Source organism: Thunnus maccoyii, chromosome 12, assembly GCF_910596095.1.
Source record: "Thunnus maccoyii chromosome 12, fThuMac1.1, whole genome shotgun sequence".
NCBI classification, from domain to species: Eukaryota; Metazoa; Chordata; class Actinopteri; order Scombriformes; family Scombridae; genus Thunnus; species Thunnus maccoyii.
The window spans coordinates 17218087-17238482 of NC_056544.1; the positions used below are offsets into that span (position 1 = coordinate 17218087).

Consider the following 20396-nt stretch of genomic DNA (forward strand, 5'->3'; position numbering starts at 1 on the left):
TTTGTCTAAACATGAGAGAGGAGTTAAGTGGTGTACTCACACAGAGGGTTTGTGAAGTACACATCTCAACTTTTACACTGTATCAGTCTCCAGCACATAAAAGCTGCTTGGCCGACCGAAACAGTCTTAAATGTAACAACCTCTCATGCAAACATGACAACATTTAAGTTGTACACTGCATCAGCCAGTTTTAATACTTATTCATCTTTACAGGTATATGATTTTTTTACTCTACCTGGCTAGTTGGTCTGCATGTTGCTTTTACTGTCAGCTCCAGATATATCATGTTCCTGCCTTTCACTGATGAGGTTATTTCACTAAAAAAATGGCTGATATAAATAACATTTAAGAGTTTTTATTTAGAAACAGATAAATTGAATTTATTAACCATACCTCACAGTGCAACACTTGATCATATGTTAAATGTATTATAATTAACATAATAATTAAAAAATATGAAAATATAGGAAGGGTATGCAAAAAACAAAACAAACAAACAACAATGTGAAAAGTGGAGTGAAAAACATACACCGCATGAAAATGAATTAAAAACAATTAAACAAGCATTATTTAACAAATGAGAAATTAAAAATTGAAACAACATAAATTTACATCATGACAGTATTTTACTGAGAAAAATCTTTGCTGGAAAATTTAGTAAGTTGTCTGAAGAATGCACAATCCTTCACACTTCTATTCTTCTCCACCTGAAGATAACCTCTTTTGTTTATATTTTTTTTATGATGCTTCAATGTTTTTTTTTTCTTTCTATCTATTTGGCAGCTCAGTCATGTTAGCTTTAAGCTAACAGAACCAAAATTGAAACTTCACAAACCAGCAACAAAACATAAAACATATGAGAGAACTTGAACTTTGTTTGCTGTTGTCTTTAAATTTGTGCCAAACAGATCATCTATTTAAGAATATTAAAGAGTCAAGAAAATAGAAAAACTTGCAAAAAGTCAGCATAATTGTGACTTTCATACATTACAGTAGTAGTGCTTACAGGTGAAAAAACAGATGTGTGCATTAAGAGGGTGGGATGGAGCGTACAAGAAGAAACTTGTGAGAGCAAATATACATGATGACACTACTATAAGCCGTCTGATGATGACTAAGAACACACACATGTTTGTGCAAAACCATAATGCCCCGGTTAAATACTGAGACACTGGCAATGCGGTTTCAAAACAGAGCTGTCAAAATACAATAATTAGTGGCTGATGAAATATTTTAAGGTGGGATGTGTTGTACAATGATACTAAACACACAGCTGCCATAAATAGCATGAAGGAATGCCTGGAATCAACATAAAATTCTGTTTCTATTTTCAACCTCTGAATACGACTCTGAAGCCACTCAGTGAACTTTACGCTCTCAACAGCGTAACCCTCTGAAAAACATCTGAATGTCTCAAATTAACTGCCGCCTCACACGCAAAAGCTTTTTGTTTGCATAGACAGAGACACAACCCTTGAGCGGGAGTTATGCAAACTAAATCCCTGTCAGGAGGACATCTTCACAGGGTTATTTTTAGACATCTTGTGAAATTTGGTGCAACAGTTTATGTACATTACTGAAATGTTATGAAAGTTTCAAATACTTTTCTCAGATATTTTAAAAAATGTTTCATAATCTGTCTTGGCATGTAGGACAATTATTTATGCAATACATAAATGATCAAATTAAACAGATTTACACAAATACATGAACTAACTTGAAGTATGTCTCTCTCTTCACAACACCTACCTCTGTATTAATATCGTCAACTCATAGTGGGAGGCTTTACCTGTACTGTATATCCTATGTAACAATTTGTCACTATACTTGTCAACAGATTACTGACACTCTGTTGGGCATGCACACAAAAAGCAAACATGCAAACATCAACCTCAAGTAGAAAAATCTGGTACGTGAAACCAAGGCATTAAATGAAAAATAATGCAACACAAGAACACACATTGTGTGTGTATGTAGACTCAATGTTGTTCTTAACACCTGCATTTAACTACGAATGTTTATTCCTCTTCCTTGTGGTCTCCAACAAATAACTGGAAAGCTATTTACCTTTACAAACAGCAACATACAGAGGGAACTCATTTTAGAAATCATGTGCATGTGACGGCATCTCTTTCATGAGTTACTGCTAGGCTAAGTCACCTTCCAGACAGCATTGTATTGTTTAACTGAAGCTTAGAGGTTACAAAATTATGAGAAACTGCAGGGCTCCAACGATGAGCTAAATACACAACACAGTAAAGACATTGTCATGCAGTTAATGTGTGTTTGGCATAATCATAGTATGTTGTATTCATAAATGTATGCATGCAATTTATTATACTGGCATCAGTTTGTGTTTCTTGGAGGTTTATGAGCTGGAAACAGTGCCAACGAGTTCTTGAACTGTATTAGTCAGGTTGTCACTCACTGAAGTCTGACTACATGCTTCACAATGTTCGTCATTCCAACATAACTACAGACCAGAGCTAAAGCTGCAGTGACAACATACTACACCTAAACAGACGTTTGCATCAGAAATGCCAAAATCACTTTCAATGTGACAAGAAAGAATGTTGCTTTTATGGACAGTGTACACCACGTACAAATATGGATGACATTATTTCACCGTTCCTCCGAGAACATTCTTCATACTGTGAAGGTTTTCTGTTTTCATAACTTACAGGTGTGTGCTTAAAAAACCTAGTTAATGAAAACTGAAAGGCCTTATCTGATCTAGTGTCTGCGTAAAGGCACCACACTGTACCGTAATCTAATGTGCTCATAAATCTCACAGACTGATCTTGACAGAGAGTCAAAGAAAGGATAAGAAAATAAGAACAGGAGCCTCTGGTTAAAATAATTTATGGCAGGGTGTCTGTGACTACACAGACACATATCTTAACTCAAGGGGGTATTATGTAAAGCATTTTCATTATCTATGCCTGCCGAGCATCTGAATTTTCACTACTGAATACACTACTACCTACGAGCTACTGCTTGTATATTTATATACTATATTTGTAGTAGTAAGTAAAGCTAATTTGCTGTTGTTTGTTGTAGACAAGCCACTTTTTTTGGTACCACTGTCTAATAAAATTGTGACTACAGGCTTTAATTAATTATTAATATTCATATATTTTTTACTTTTAAATTAAATGATAATGTACTAATGCTTTATAGAAGAATGAATGACTTTTGGGTTGCCAGTTTGTGTAAAAACCCATTTTTGGTGTTTATCCTCTCTATATGGTAATATTACAGTTATGAATGTTAATAACTCATTAATAAAGGGGTTTAATAATCAAGTCTGTAGTTGTAGGTGTTAATATGATGTTAACAAATGTGCTCCATAGTGTCTGCAGCTCTTTTCTAAAAACAAGTGAGCAAACCAGTCAAAACAAGTTTTCCCAAAAGTTATTATTTATGACTTTTAACATACCTGTAAAGCATAGTAAATGCTTTATTAACCATTATTAAAGCTATTAGTTATACCCCTTTGGCAGTATATGAGGTTTGTCTCTGGTTTGACCTGTAAAGCCATAACAGATAGGCTGTTATTAAGTAGATCTCGATGTATGCCGTACAAGAACCAACAACAATACACGATAGCCTCACAAGCTGCTACATGCAGTGAACAGAGTGAATACATGGTATTTGAGCTCTTGTCAGTGTGTGGTTAGCTTACGGGAATCCATCCGTGACATGCCACCTTTCAAAAATAGTGACTTCACCTGGGATTGGGTGTCCCACATTGCCTGAAAATCAAAACATTCACACCGGCACAAACACGTAAAAACACCTTGAAAACATACAGTTTGCATAAACAAAAGCTAAACCACTTGACATAGTGACAACATATCAGCGGGGCCAGAGTGTGATGTCAACACTGGTCTCCAGGTGGATTATTATTTTTCCATTTGACTATTTGGTGTTGCAGCACTACCAGTGAAACCAGTGTTTTGGTCTGATCATTTGCAGGAAATAAGACTAGCAATTACACAAATATGGGTTGTTGAGTTCAACATGACCCAGATGAACCTGGAGGAGTGAGTAAGAGGAGAATGTATCACACTGACATTAGCTACTAAAGACATAATATCATAGAATTTAGAATTATTTTCTGTGTGCCTATTCACCTGTTTTACTTCTCTCATAATTGTATAATTGTTTCCTTGGGATTGACTCTCTCTGTTCCAAAGTAATCCAAAACCCAGAGGCAGTTAATTCACAAAGAAAATAGATCACAATAACTTTCTCAGGTGAACCCACTATCCTGGCACTGAGCAACAGGATGGAAGGACCAGACCTCACTATTTGTTTCAAGAGAGAAAAACAGAATAACAGTGGTTTCTATGTGGGCTGTTAAGTTGGAACATCTAAAGTCCACAGCTGCAGTAAAGGATGAGTGCTTTGATGTGATAAATCATAAGAGCACTTCAGTGTCTCTACTCTGTTGGCACAGAGAACATCTTTACTGGGAGTGGTCTCAATCTTTTAACAACCTGGAGTTCATTGTTTTCAGTATAAGGAGGAATTTCAAACAGTATATGAAAGGATAGTTCAGGCTGTGATTACAGTGCTGCCTGGAACTGACAAATGACCCTAAACTGAGATTTTACCTGCAGGCACTGCACCTTAGAAATACAAAGGAAGCATACGCCACCTGGTTGTCTCAGGTGAAATAGTCCCAAGGTGTCTGCCAGATCACATTTCACAGGTGAGACAGTAATAAAGCCGCATTGAATAGGGTGTTCAGTGAACGTCATCTCTTACTAATTGCTAAATACTATACTTTAAGTTTCTGATGAAACTCTGATTATGATCATGGTTTTATTATAGACAATCACGCACGCAATGTGAAGATGTTTTGTGATGCTCCAAACCTTTTGAAATCATCTAACTCCGCCCTCCCGGGGTTGGTCCTGAGTTGAGGTGAGCTATAAACAGCTGCTGACACCGACTGTAGGTGAGACGGGCTTCAGAGCCCCGGCAGGTATGACACAAAGACAGACTTCTTTGGATCCAATTTAAAGGACTCAGCGCCTTGAACGCACACAAGCTCCGAGACTTTACGCAAAGAGCATATCGCATATCGCAGGTCCTATACAGCAGTAAATAAGAGGAGAACTCATCAGAAGCATGAAGTTGGAGGTGTTGTGCGGGAACCACTATGGCATGAAACTTTTGGAGATGTCCAGTGATGCAGAGGGGAGTGTGCGCTCTCCTCTTTCTGCTGAGGAGGAGCTGGGGTCGGATGGAGACTGCGTGGCGCACAGTCCTCCACCTGTTACTTCATGCACCAGCAGCAAGTCAAAGCCGTACACAAGGAGACCCAAACCCCCGTTCTCATACATCGCTCTCATCGCCATGGCTATCCGGGACTCCTCCTCTGGACGTCTGACTTTGGCGGAAATCAACGACTATCTGATGAAAAAGTTTCCGTTCTTCAGGGGAAGCTACACCGGCTGGAGGAACTCGGTTCGACACAACTTGTCTCTTAACGACTGCTTTCTCAAAGTGCTCCGGGACCCGTCCAGACCTTGGGGAAAGGACAATTACTGGATGCTCAATCCTCACAGCGAATACACATTTGCGGACGGGGTGTTCCGTCGCAGAAGAAAGCGCATTAACAAAAAGTTCGGCAGAGTGCATGAGGAGTCCGAGCACGCAGAGGAGCCGCAGATCATTCCGCAGTCCGCTCCCGCCACCAGGACTGAGCCCGCTGTCAAGTTTACTAGTTCATTTGCTATAGACAGCATCCTCAGCAAGCCCTTCAAGAGGGACTCAAACAACGACTTACCACTACACCCTGCCTTCACCTGGCCGCGCTACACTGAACTAATGATACCTCATTCAAATACACCTGCCTCATTTCCATTCGTCAAGTCAGCCTATATGAACTCCCGTGTTGCGCACTTGTCACACGCCTACAGCGATGGGCTGATTTCACAGACATTTTTGCGATTTCAGAATTGAATTTGGAATCACTCTTTATCCTTTGTGATCTGTGTGCACTGATGATGGACAACAGAAGGACAGAACAAACATTAAAGACAGATGGCAACCTTTTTCATCATATGATGGGATTAAATTGAGTTTGTGGTGGCATGGTGTTGCAGTTTATTTTTTATACTTCTGGTAATGTCCCAGATGATCTGTTTTATACACGTTCTTTATTGCCAATGTTACTGAACTGCCTATTAAATTTGTAGTTTGTTTAACAAACGTGTTAAAAAATGCACTTTGACTGTGTTTGTGTCTCTTCTTCCAATATTGTGCTCATTATAACGAAATAAAAATTTATCTCATTTTGATTTGTACGTTGCATTGTTGTAGCTAATTATTTCTAAAGAAGTTATAATGTAGTCAGGGTGTTTCATGTTGAGCCAAATTAGGACTGACACCTGTATGAGGCACCTACACCTGTTAGGGGCCAATTTAGCAATGTTCATGTGACTGCACCTTACCACATGAACTCTAGGATTGGTTTCAAGTACACCAAGGAACTCCTCTTCATTAGCCTCCTCCTTTATATAATATCTTCTTGATTACTTTGCAACTCACATGTCCAGATTTTGTATGGCAACAGCTTTAACCTTGATTGGAAGCATAATAATAACAATAATAATAATAATAATGATATGAACATATGAAAAATGAAATGAATGCAGCCTATTATTAATATCCCTTATTAGTGTATTTACATTTCACTGTTCATGAAGCTCGCAGCTACCGGATAGGGGCATCCAATATTTATGTTTTCAGTCTGGCGCTGCAAATAGCTGTCGCCTCAATCTCCACACATGCGCAGGAAACATTCTGAGAGAACTGAACTCGAAATCCACAATAGGAAGAAATTTCTTCCAAGGCCTATTCTTCTGAGGCTAGAAAGTAAATATCCTTTAAACCAGCTGTGCATCCTGGACGCAGCGGGGTTACAGTTTTGATGTTGCTGATATTCTGGGTGTTTAGTTCTAACATTGCTGGAGTTTGGGGAAATAATTTCACGTTCTTAGTGTCGACCTGTTCGATAATGAAACCAAACATGCGTAATACTCCTCAAGGGCAAACACCAAGACGCAAAGAAGGCCATTTACAGTAGTAAACGGTGCACAAAATGCAAAATATATTGGAACATTCAGTTATCTTAATTGTTCCTTAAGACTTTATTTAGATTTTCCAATCAATTCATTTCTCCAGGGATGCAATCCAGGCTCCAAGAGGTAAATTGACACTTGCGCTGTGTGTGGTATGCTGGCACGCTCTGATGGAAAAAGAAAAAGCATGCTTCCTCTCATGTCAGAGTCCTAACCCTGAACAGATCCCAAACAAATGAACACTGCAGGACTCTTTCTCCTGCATGCACACCTTAGAACATAAAACCACTGGCAGGCATCGTCTCTGTTTGCTGCTCCACAGGAGGTCAAAATGAATTATTTAAATGTATTCAAACTGTGTCGTTTTATTCATCATGGCTTGTCAAGTTGTCGTGCCAAATATTGGTCTGACAAATGTGGACATAGTGTTTTGGAAAGCGAGTCGTGGGAGGAGATTTGTCTTACTCCACTGCGCTGCGTCCGGCTTCTAGTCTGGATCCTGGCCAGATGGGGAGGGAGTAGTTCCTGGCGATTTCTTGGAGGGATTTCGGGGGGATAGAGGGGCAGAGAGAGATTTAAGAATTGATAGGTGGTCGAGTTGTGTTTGGCCGGGTGGATATGCGCAAGCAAAGTCGAGGAGCTTTATTTCCCCTCTCTTGTGGGACTATTGCCAGCAATGGACAGAGAGAGGAAGGAGGAACAGCGGCTGGCGTTTCTTGATTTTCATGGCTATAAACGCGCAGAGCATCGCAAAGGGACACTGACTTCTTCAATTAACGCATTAGGGAACCTTTACTAGCATTTGAAATATAGGAAAAGCGATTTCCCCACGTGTTATAGACCCCCACCATGACGACAGAGAGCTCCCAGCAACATTTGGATCCATCTAATCTTCTGCGCTGCAGTCCAGCGGCAGCTCTGCTGAGCGCACAGCCAGTGATGGAGAGCGCGCACAATACATCAGCCAAAGGGAAAAAAGGAAACTCTGGCTTGAGACGCCCTGAAAAGCCCCCCTACTCATATATTGCCCTCATTGTGATGGCAATTCAAAGCTCACCGACAAAAAGGCTTACCCTGAGTGAAATTTATCAGTTCCTGCAGGCCCGATTCCCTTTCTTCAGGGGATCATATCAGGGATGGAAAAATTCCGTCAGACACAACCTGTCTCTGAACGAATGTTTTATAAAGCTGCCCAAAGGTCTCGGCAGACCTGGCAAGGGCCACTACTGGACAATCGATCCGGGTAGTGAGTTTATGTTCGAGGAGGGCTCCTTTCGTCGCAGACCTCGGGGGTTCCGTAGGAAATGCCAAGCCCTGAAACCAATGTACAGGATGATGAATGGTATAGGGTTTGGTGCGTCTATGCTGCCGCAAAACTTTGATTTCCAGTCACCTTCAGGCTCATTAGCGTGTCATAACGGCTACAACATAGACTTGATGGGTGGTACGGTGCCAGGGGGCTACGAGGGACTCGGAGGGGGGCATCACGTCCCACATATGTCATCAAGCTCCGGGTCATCGTACATGGCTGCATGTCAGGTGGCCTCTAACGCGGACTACTGCCCGGACAGCAGTAGCAGCCCCCTGCAGTCCTCCCCAGCGATGGTAGGCACTTTGGACTGTCAGTCGCCGTATGCAAATGCAGCCTCACACTGGAGTTCACCTGGTGTATCTTCATACATCAAACAGCAGTCGCTGGCATCAAGCAGCCCCACTTCTTCTGCTCTGCACGCGGGAATGCCATCTTACTCTCTGGATCAAGGCTATCTGCACCATAATGCACGAGATTCTTCTGACGTTTCAGGTAAAGCATCACTGAGTGACCTGTATATAACCTGTATGTTGTATTTGCTATTTGCACCATGATTAGTTATAAGAATCAAAGTTCACGGTTAAGATTAAATTGTTGTGACGAGTCACCATCAAAAAATAGAAATCGTTGCTCTTTGCATAATATTCTTTTAATTTGTAGTATCGTATTAAACGACGTACAAATTATACAAATTAGATTTCCATAAGAAATTTCATTTGATTTTATCAAATGCATTCGATAAAAAATACATAAATAAATGCTCGTCCAAGGCAAATGAAATTAGCAAATTGTGACTCCAATATGAGCCAGTTTAAGAATAAATTTATCTTACCAAATCTGATGTAAATGCAATAAATACACACATAATATTGCCCCCAATAAAATCGAACCAACGCGCATTTAGGCCTATTGATTGATTTTTATCCAGTTAAATTTAGAAAACACGAGGTGTTTGCTTTTCTTTAGTTTTTATTATGCACCATAAAATCGTGTATGACGTGTGCACTGTTTTTGAGCCTGGTGTATAAATAAGGTTCCCTACAACTTTATTGCATTAACATGCAAGTTTTGTTTGGAGGCCTCGACTAAAGCTATAATAAAAATAACATGTCGAAAAGTACCATTTATATGAGTTTATGGGGGTGTAGGGACGTGTGAAGATGTGACGAAAATGTCAAAATTACACTTACAAAGTTGTTCTTAAAACTGGAACAAAATTTTGATTTTTGCTGATTACGTTGCAACGTCATCGAAGCCTGTAACATGAGCCACAACAGCTCAAATACTAAGCTAATTACAGTTTCATTTTCTTATATTTTTTTCATCATTGTCTTTTAATACACACGATTAAACAAATTGATACCAGTTTCTAATTAAAAAAAACCCATTATACTGGTTTTATTGGTGGTTAATAAATAATATATCAGTCACGATCTGTTAATAAGAACATGTTTTGGGTTAGCAGGTTGAGACAAATCCTTTGGCAGGAGTTTCGCTTCCTCCACCACGATACATGCTTTCTCTTTTGTATTTTAGTCCATCAGGCAGATCCTAATGGACCGTTTCACCAATTATTTTCTGTGAGAAAGGGCTGTACAACATCTGGACCAAAATATATTTCTTAACTCAACATAATGACATTTACAACTTACAACAACTTTACTTTACTTTACAACTACAGACTCGATGGATTTTTGTAAAATAAATAAATAAATAAATAAATAAAATAAATTAAGGGCAGAAAAGAAAAAAAACAAAACTATAAATATGTTCTTAACATTTATACTTGCTGACCCAGTGGTTTATTAGAAAACAGAGTGAGAAACCGACGAGCATTTATTAAGTATTGATTACTAACATTTATAACTGTATTATTACCTAATACAAAAGATTCAACACCAGCCAATGGATTTTTCACAACTTGGCAACCCAAAAGTTGTTCATATTAATGGCTTATAACTGATCTATAAAACATTATTAAATGCAGCATACATCAATTTGATTTATTGACAACCCTCTAGTATCCGTTACCTACTGAGTATCTGGATTAAATAATAATAGAAATCTACTAGATTTAAAAAAAAAAAAAAATCCATATTCAGTTCGACTAAATCGTCCTGAAATGACACTGATCACCTTTTGTCCTGTTTGTTTACAGTGGGACTGTCTCGATATTCCAGCCACTCGGCCCCTGTGTGTGACAGGAAGGATTTCGTTTTGAACCTTAATGGGATCTCTTCTCTGCATCCCAGCACCGGCGGATCTTACTATCACCAGCTTCATCACCATCATCAAAGTGTCTATCAGGACGTCAAGCCATGTGTAATGTGACAAAACAAACCACTTTCAGGCAAGACAGATCTGTCAAGAACTTTTCTGCTAAACACAACCCTCAGGAGTTATTCTAACAGAACTGTTGGTGAGAAAGAAGAAAGGAGGTTTTATTTTCTGAAGAGTCAGTGTGGAAGCAGAGAGGATGAAAACTCACCTTTTACCCGTTTAGCAGCGGTTATATCATGATGTGAGGATCTATTGTGTCACTATACATTCTCATTATATTACTGACTGATCACACGCATGAATAAGCGGCAATATTTACATTTTTACTGAAAAACACATAGCATACACCTCAATTTATGTTTATTCATGCACTTAACTTTGTTTTCTTGATGTTGCTGAAGTTGTTGATTAAAAGATTTATTTTTAAAGGACAATTTGGATTTTTTCATGTCAGCTTTTTTCCTCATTATTATTATTAATAAAAACCTGGTTTATTATGGAGGGAAATTATCATATATTTTTATGTTTTGTCAGTATTTTAATAATATTCTTTTTATTTATATATTGTCTCCTTTCATATGTTGCAGTTTTTAGGCGATTTCACCACTGACTTCCATTATTTCTCTTTATTCCTGAACCTTCAAAAATGTTGGGTTTAAAGTGAACTTGTAGTTTGCGACAGCTTGGCAGTGCTAAAACACACATATGGTACAAAACATTGTCGTTGCGTCGTGCATCGTCAATTTCTAATTTCCAGGTATTCCCATCCTAAAATCATATTTCTGATGAATCAGTGCTGTATTTACCACACTTAATTCACACTAAAACTAGTGTACAATCAGTTTCACCACCTGTACTCTTAACAAAGATATTGTGCAGATCCACAGTTTGTGCTATTCAAACATTGCATATTACGAAAAGACAGTTAAAATGGTTTAAAAGAAAGTCATCAATTTTTAGACAGTTTACTATTCGTACGCTGAGGATAATTTAAATTCAATTAGCATCTTGTTAGTTAGCCTACACGTGCAATTGTATTGTAATAATTACTTCAAAATTAATCTCCAAGAAAGACATATCACACGTACAAGGCTTGAACAGACCCTTCATTGGGCCGTCCTGCTGGTTTTCACGTGACTTTACCGCCATCTAGCGGTGATCCAATGTTAAAGGACTCAAACTAAATTTAACCTTCTCTCCATTACTGAAAATTGAGGGAGCACACATTTATTTTTAGATTAAAAGATTGTGCAGCAAGTGTGCCATTCAGTCACAGTAAGATACTGATTGCCGGTAAAGTTGATACCATTTTATGTCAGTTATCCACAAATACAGGCATTGTAGTTTATATACTGTCCCTCTTACATGGAGCCTCTACAGTGAGGTTCTCTGAGCAAAAATGAAAACCAGCGTTGCCTGAGATACGGTGTAAGAAAAACTGATTTTGAAATGATGAAATCACTTCTGATTGGATTGCAGAATCTTTTAAGAATGAGCTGATAAAACTATGACAGAAAAATTGTATCGACAAATGATCTTCACAATGAAGATTGTGAAAACAATCTGCTCATCAACCCTGGAAAATGGATAGAGAGAATAACAGGAGATTATTCTTTAAAAAGGTTTAAAATTGTGATATACGCTCAGAAAATATTATATACTGTATAGTATGGCTATTTGACAGTCTTTATGTTCTAAATTTGTTTCTAAATTAGATGAATGGTGTGATATAAACTATCCAGCACTCACCAAAAATACTGATAAAAACATAAAAGCTTTGTCATTAAGATGGTTAAATGGAATGTTCTTTTAGATTAAGACAAACACTTCAAGTCCATTCATATAATAGATACAAAGTGGTTTAGAATAAATCACATTTTATTAATTTGATCATCCTATAGGCACTCTGACAGACATTAAACAGAGTCCAGGTCCGAGAAGGTCTGAAGAAGTTGGTACAATATCATACGCTTGCATGTTTATATTACGTAATATATGTATTCATCCAAATAATGTCAACATTTGACACATATTCCAAGGATACAATAATCGGTATAATGTCCTAAAACAGACATTTAAAAGTGAGTACACGTGCAGACCTGTGATTATAGTGTCTCTGCTGTCCACGATGCTAAAGATGATCATAAATTAATTTTAAAATAATGAAAATGATAATAATGAAACTAATAATGAAACAACACAGTAGCAGTGTTTTGCACACTTGCACAGCTCTACAGGCATTGTTTGTTTAAATGATGTGTCACCTTTTTCTACCTTTGAAGTGAATACATTCACTTTGTTTTTAGACTCAGTTCTTCTTGGCTGGGATTTGTTTCCTTATTCACATTTTCTTGCTTTGTGTAATTCCCCAAAAGATGATTTTCAGCACTGATCAACATGTACAACCAGATAGAGAAAAAAGACCAAAAAAAGAACAGAAGAAGGAATCTGCAAGAAATAATAATCAATGGGAAAACAATCCAAGTAGCCACACACAAGCAAGTTATATTAATTACATTAAATGATACTTGTAAATTAAATAACTAAACTTTAAAAGGGCATCATGCAGACTGCAAATAATTTAAAAAATGTAGAGTCATAACGTAGAGGGACAGTCTTCATGTTTAGTAATATTATCATACAACTGGTGGTTCCATCTGAACCGTCAGAGATTGCACGATTGCACTGCTGGCAAAGCAGAGGGGTTGGTTGTGGGTTTCACTACTTTTTGTACAAAAAAAAATCCAACCAAACAACATGTGTACCATATTCTTGTATGACATTGCAGGCAGTGTTTCTAACTGATGGGCTGCTTCCACAAGTTTAGGGCCAAGAAAAAAAAAAAAACAAAACCAAGATGATAGAAGCAGGAAAAAAAACATCAGGAAAAGTAATTTCATTCAGATGAAATTATTGGAGGTTTAAACAAAAACCTTTACTTGAAGTAAAGCACATTAACAAATAAAGATAAACATTTAGGTACACTGTATAATGATCAACATTCTCCATCAACGGTCTGCATACTCAGATTCCTGGACATCATTGCTGTCCAAGCAATGACCGAGAGGAGTAAATGAAGAAGAGATTGGGAGAGGATGATGGTGACAGATGCTTGTACATATAAATCAAGGTATGTATTAAAAGGGTATGTGTAAAAGCACACTCATATTTTTTTTACAGTGTAGTGCACAGGTGGTTCAACAACAGCAACTGTAAAGTGCACACCATGAATTGTGGCGACTTTATTTTAATGCACTGAATTAAAATAATTTATATGAACACTGCGGGGGCCTAGTTTCAGATGCATGAGTTTACATTAAAACCATATTAACTTGTAATTGATTTCATGCCCATTAAATCTGATTAAAAAGCTGCAACTTCATACAAATGCTATGAAAATGTTCATAACAAATAGAATGAAAAGTGAAAGCCCTGACTTTTTGCATGAAAACTGCAAAGTAGTATATTTTTTCAAGTATGGAAATTTGTCTGCATCCACCTATTTCTTCAATTGTAGTCCAGTTATGCTTATTATCGGTCATGTTGGTTAAGCTTATGACAAATTACATTTCTGGGGTAAATTACATATTTGGGTTGGTGATGGTAAGGTTTTGGTCATCTTCACTTGGTTTACTGAAAAAAGGGCATTCATTGATGTCATGAATACTAGGTTAGTGAATGCATCCACATTATCTGTTCGTATACTCAACTCTAGACGATTGAGGCAGACAATGGAAAGGTTTTATCCTTTTAATGGCCAATCAAAGTTTACTATATGTTTATTACACCATAAGTGTATCCTGAATGGAGTGCCAACAAGTTTTTGTCAGCTTTTCAATTAAATTACACCACAGAAAGACTGTTTGCAATGACAGGCTGCTATTGTATGTAATCTCCTGACAGACTACCACTAGTGTCATGAACTAAATCTTTTCCTGGCATGAACCAAACTGATGAAATATTAAAATTGTATGTAGTTTATAAAATACACCATATACAAAGTGGCATTTACTATTTGCCTACTTACCAGGTAGCATTCTGATAGTGAATCTCAATGTTCAAGGTCATGGTTTTCCCTTTTCTGATAACCTCTTTGTATTGCTTTTGTCCAGTCAGAACACAACTGTAGTACTGAAGTAGACCATACGGTGGCAGCAGTGTCTAATAAATGCACCCTCTGTGCTTTTTAGAAGCTCCTGATGGTAAAATAGCTCAACTAGCCATCACCACACACACCCAAACACACACACACACACGTTTGTACTTGTGAGGACCCACACTGACATAATGCATTCCCTAGCCCCTTACCACAACTTTAATCATCACAACTAAATACCTAACCCCAACAATTACTCTAAACTGGATCTAAACCTAATTCTAAACTTAACCTTAACACCAAGTCTTAACTTTCAAACAGCCCCTTGAAAGTTTGTCTGAAAGAGAGGACGGGCCAAAATGTCCTCAAAAAACATCCCCACTCCCAAGGTTCACAAGTACATACACACATACACCACACACACACACACACACACACACACACACACACACACACACACACACACACACACATTCATGTTTCCATCGCTTCAGAGGACATTGCATTGACTTACATTCATTTCCTGGAGACTTACACAAGCCCTAACTACTACTTGCCTAAACCTAACCCTTAATTTAATGATATACAATATTGCTTTTAGTCCCCAGAATGTAGGTGAGTCCGCTATGTCCCCATAACATGAGTAATTGAGTAATACCTGGTACACACACACACACACACACACACACACACACACACACACACACACACACATACACCACACACCCACGCAAACACATACACACACGCACACACGTACACCACACGTCCAAACACACACACACACACGCACACACACACACACACGCACACACGTACACCACACGTCCACACACACACACACACACACACACACACACACACACACACACACACACACACACACACACACACACACATTAGTAGGTGTGACAAAATTAATCTCAGTTGTGTTTCTCATTTACATACTTTATGATCTTGACACAACTGAATCATAACATCTGTTATTTGTCACCAGAGGTTTTAAAGTTCTGGTATAACAATTTTCTTCTTAAAGAACACACACACACAGGGAGGTGCACATCAGTGTGTGCAATGTATTTTGATTTTGATGAAAGTTATGGTTTGAAATGATTGGTGGTCATCAAATAAGTGGCTTCATTAGGGTTTATAATAAACAGCTATAATTAAGATACAACAACCTACAGTATATAAAGAAAAATAGCAAAAAGTTACCCCCTCTGAACTCCAGAGGGAGCCAAATTCACAGTTATGATAAACTTTGAAAAGGCTCATCTCTCTCTGTCTCTCTCTCTGTCTCTCTCTCTCTCTCTCTCTCTCTCTCTCTCTCTCTCTCTCTCTCTCTCTCTCTCTTTTTTTTTTTTTTTTTTTTTTTATAATGTCAGCATCATTGTGAGTTGGATTTTAACTCACTTTTTTTTAGGTTAACATCAGTATTTGATGTTAATAATATATATATGTATTATATATAATATACTGCACTATAGGCTATTACTTCATTACACATTTGAACTTGGCTTTATGTTGTTGTAATACAGTAAATCTATATTACAATTGTTTGATTATGTGTTATTAATTTCATTATGACCTTTTGTTGCACTTTTCATTGTAAAACTTATAATGAAAGACAAGATGACGTGTGTTGGTACAAAGTCACAAACAGATGAAACGACAAATAAAAATAAAATTACATTAAAATGTAATTAAATTGTAGAGCAAATGACATTAAAACAGGTGTTTACATCTCCAGAAAGCTATAACATTTATTTCTAATAATAACGCTGCCCTCATTACATCGTAATAACAGAGAGAAAACAGGTAACAGCCAAAAAATGTTTTGTTTATTATTTTGGCACATATTCATGTTTTTCACTGTGCTTCCCTTAACTAATAAAGAGTTCGGGGGGACTAGGTGGGCAGGCCATGGTATTAAGTAAAAGGCCCGTCGTGAATTGTGTAAACAGCCCAGGGCGGTGGAAAAAGTTCATGCCCGGGTCCATGTAAGGAGAAACCCGCGGAGCACCAGGCCACTGCACGGACATTTAATTAAGACGACCTGCAAAGGATTACATCGATATTGGGACTGTAACTTTGCCTCACAATGACCATTAACAATTTCATGCACAGTCGCCTCTGACAGCACGGCGATACAGAGGCCTTCTGAGTCGATTTATTGAGGATTTTTCTTTATAGCTTTGGAGAAAAACGCCTTTAAAAATGTTCTATTTTCCTAACAAACCTCAGACTTAAAAATGACTGAATGGTGGCAAATTATGTGGTTTGCTATCAAATACATTGTAATCTCCCCGGATATTTTTTTTTTACTAGAAAAATGAATAAATGAGTTACATCTGTGTGATGAAAACATAATATATGGCTGTAAATAATTGTACATTAATACTAAAAATATTACATTAATAGTCCAGTTTCAGTTAAAGTGACAATCAGTTCTCAACCCAACAAACATTTTAATGAAAAACCCAACGTGTAAGGTGTCGTTGTCGTCCCATTTGGTTCCCTGCATGTCTTTAAATCCTTCTCTTGAATAAACTCTCACATCTCTGGCCTCACGCAGCCCAAACTGTCTTAATTCCCGCTGTAATGAGATCGCACTTAACCGCCCACCGCCAGTGATGCGAAGCCCTGTGCTGCTTTGATCTCGCAGCCAGTGTCGAGTCTTTCAACCAATAAAATGCACTTTTGCGGACGTAAAAGCGAACTTTAATCACGCCATTTGGTTTATTGGTGCTGCTATCCACTCTTTTCAAAAAAATGAAAGAGAAAAAAACTGGAATGAATAAATATTCTTATTATGGGCGACAAATAAAAGCACTGCCTTGAGCAAATTTGGATTTTTCTAGATAAATATCAGAATCAATTTAATGTTATAATACCCAGATTAATATGTGATTATTTAACTTGCAAATGTAAAAGATAAGTCATCTAATTTTCTTTTCTTAACACAACTGCAGTTCTGACAAAGGATGACTCTTCTGCAACTAAGTGTGATGCACTCCATGATCTGATTGTGTACATGTGAGTTGCTCTGTCACGTCTGAAGTCTTGGCTGGAGTGGGCTGGGAGTTACCGACACCTCCTCTCCTTTTTCTAAAAGCTCAGAGTGTGGCCAGGAGCCTTCTGCTCGCTCTGCACGGCCTCACTTCCCATTGGACGACTCGTGCTCTTTTCGGGGAGGAGCTCCTCTGGCAGCAAAAAGGAGGAAAGAATTTAACTGCGCAAAAGTCCTGTGTGGTGACGGATGTCCAAAGTTCAGAACTTTTTCAATGTGCGTTTCATAGAGACACAGAGATGGGGACGGCTTAAACACGGCTGAGATCCTGCACGCTGCACTGCTGGTAGACTTTTGTCTTTCTTGCTTTTTTTAAGTGAGTAGTCGGGAACTGTGATTTGAACACCTCAGCACTCAGAGGAGGGAGAAGTGGAGCTCTCCGTCTGCCTATTTTGGAGCTTTATTTTCGCCGGATCAAAGTGAAGACATGCAGGCTCGTTACTCCGTCTCCAGTCCCAACTCACTGGGCGTCGTGCCGTACATCAGCAGCGACCCGAGCTACTACCGGGCCGCTGCCGGAGGGGGATACACAGGGATGCCAGCACCTATGAACATGTACTCTCATGCGGCTCATGACCAATACCCTGCCAGCATGGCCCGGGCTTATGGACCATACACACCCCAACCCCAGCCCAAGGATATGGTCAAACCCCCCTATAGTTACATTGCGCTCATCACTATGGCTATCCAAAACTCGCCTGACAAGAAGGTGACCCTAAATGGGATTTACCAGTTTATCATGGAGAGGTTTCCATTTTACCGAGACAACAAGCAGGGCTGGCAGAACAGCATCAGACACAATCTGTCCCTGAATGAGTGTTTTGTCAAGGTGCCCCGTGATGATAAAAAACCCGGTAAAGGCAGCTACTGGACCCTGGACCCAGACTCTTACAACATGTTTGAAAACGGGAGCTTCTTGAGGAGGAGGCGGCGGTTCAAAAAGAAGGACGTGATGAAAGAGAAAGAAGAGCGACTGCAGAAGGACGTGCCGCCGAGGCAGCAAGGCCGGGAGCAGGAGCAGTCGGTGCAGGGCTCCCAGCCTGTGAGGATCCAGGATATTAAGACAGAGAACGGGTCTGTGACACCACCGCAGGCCGACTCGCCTTCTTTGAGCACCGTGCCCAAAATCGAGAGCCCGGACAGCAGCAGTATGTCCAGTGGGAGCCCTCACAGCATCCCCTCCAGTAGGTCCATCGGCATGGACAGCTCTGAGCACCACCAACACCATGGCCAGGCCTCGACGCAGGGCTTCAGCGTAGACAATATCATGACCTCCCTCCGGGGGTCCCCACAAGGGGCCACTGAGCTCACCCCCAGCCTCACCGCCTCCACCAGGACAGGTATAACACCGTCTTTGTCCTTAAACTATTCTCCAAGTCAGACATCTGTCTATAGTTCCCCTTGTAACCAAAACTCCATCTCCACTACCTCCAATGCAACCTATCATTGTAACATGCAAGCCATGAGCTTGTACGCCGGGGACAGATCTAGCCACTTGGCACCGAGTACCACCGTGGACGAAACGTTGCCAGATTACTCAGTCACTACCACCTCATCCTCCCTGACCCACGGTAATCTAAACTCTGGGCAGGAGGGCCACCATCCCCACCAAGGGAGGCTGACCTCATGGTACCTCAACCAGGCCGGAGACCTGGGCCATCTGGGCGCAGCTTACCCAGCACAGCAGCAGAACTTCCATTCAGTCCGAGAGATGTTTGAATCCCAAAGAATTGGCTTGAATAATTCACCGGTGAATGGGAATAACAGCTGTCAGATGTCATTCCCACCGAGCCAGTCCATCTATCGCACTTCGGGAGCTTTCGTATATGACTGCAGCAAGTTCTGACCAAAAAAAAAAAAAAAACATGCTCAGTATTTTCTCCACGGTGTTTGAACTCTTTTAGTTGAATTCAACCTCCCCCCTCCCCCCTCTTAACTGCCCACACAATATGGACTAATATGAGACAGAAAACAAAAACAGAAAAGACTTGATCTTGGTTTTTCTAAAGAACAGTGTTACTGCAAATAACACGTAAGTCTCTCTTTGCTTCTGTGGCTTTATGTGATTATGTTAAATATATGTCAGTTTTCATGGTCGTGTAAATTGCATATAGTAATTTATTTCTAAACTGTAGCCGGATATTATGGACCAAACACCAAAAAAGTGTTTCTAAATTGAATTGCCTTAATTGTCCAAAACCTATGTTCCATTATAAAAGTTAAAAAAGGAACGTGTATATCGACGTACTATTTCAAAGATTCTTCATTTGTTGAAACGTATTTTTGAAGGATTTGTTTGTTTGTTTAATAAATTGTCATTTTATGTGAGTTAAAGTTACGCCTCGTTTCTTACAGACTTGAATACAGGCGGGTGATATTTTACACTCAGTCTGGCCCCGTGTTAGTTTTGTGTGAGAGGTAAACAGGCCTCCGTTATGATCAGCCCCTCTGAGATTTAGAATTTGGTCATTAATGGTGTGCGTTCATTAAAATAATTTGAAAATAAATGGAGGATGTTTGGATTATAATCTGCTGCACAGA

General features: G+C 39.1%; 3 protein-coding genes across 3 annotated transcripts; all 3 read left to right on the top strand.

Annotated features, from left to right (window-relative positions):
• The first annotated feature begins 3255 nt into the window (after window positions 1-3255).
• Window positions 3256-6283, top strand: LOC121908958 (forkhead box protein Q1-like). The gene is made up of 2 exons (XM_042429292.1): window positions 3256-4717; window positions 4840-6283. Exon 2 carries the CDS (start codon window positions 5140-5142, stop codon window positions 5974-5976), a length of 837 nt encoding a protein of 278 aa, XP_042285226.1. The 5' UTR covers window positions 3256-4717; window positions 4840-5139; the 3' UTR covers window positions 5977-6283.
• Window positions 6284-6834: 551 nt separating this feature from the next.
• Window positions 6835-11070, top strand: LOC121908961 (forkhead box protein F2-like). The gene is made up of 2 exons (XM_042429294.1): window positions 6835-8901; window positions 10568-11070. Exons 1-2 carry the CDS (start codon window positions 7947-7949, stop codon window positions 10738-10740), a joined length of 1128 nt encoding a protein of 375 aa, XP_042285228.1. The 5' UTR covers window positions 6835-7946; the 3' UTR covers window positions 10741-11070.
• A 6851-nt stretch (window positions 11071-17921) lies between these two features.
• Window positions 17922-20126, top strand: LOC121908944 (forkhead box C1-A). Its single transcript, XM_042429279.1, has one exon. The coding sequence runs from the start codon at window positions 18283-18285 to the stop codon at window positions 19699-19701; it is 1419 nt and encodes a 472-aa protein (XP_042285213.1). The 5' UTR covers window positions 17922-18282; the 3' UTR covers window positions 19702-20126.
• The last annotated feature ends 270 nt before the right edge of the window (window positions 20127-20396 follow it).

Excerpts from the sequence above, each read along its gene's own strand:
- LOC121908958 (XM_042429292.1), top strand. The coding sequence starts at position 5,140 with ATGAAGTTGGAGGTGTTGTGCGGGAACCACTATGGCATGAAACTTTTG.
- LOC121908961 (XM_042429294.1), top strand. The coding sequence starts at position 7,947 with ATGACGACAGAGAGCTCCCAGCAACATTTGGATCCATCTAATCTTCTG. Across the intron at positions 8,902-10,567 it reads AGATTCTTCTGACGTTTCAG|TGGGACTGTCTCGATATTCC; the intron begins GTAAAGCATCAC and ends GTTTGTTTACAG.
- LOC121908944 (XM_042429279.1), top strand. The coding sequence starts at position 18,283 with ATGCAGGCTCGTTACTCCGTCTCCAGTCCCAACTCACTGGGCGTCGTG.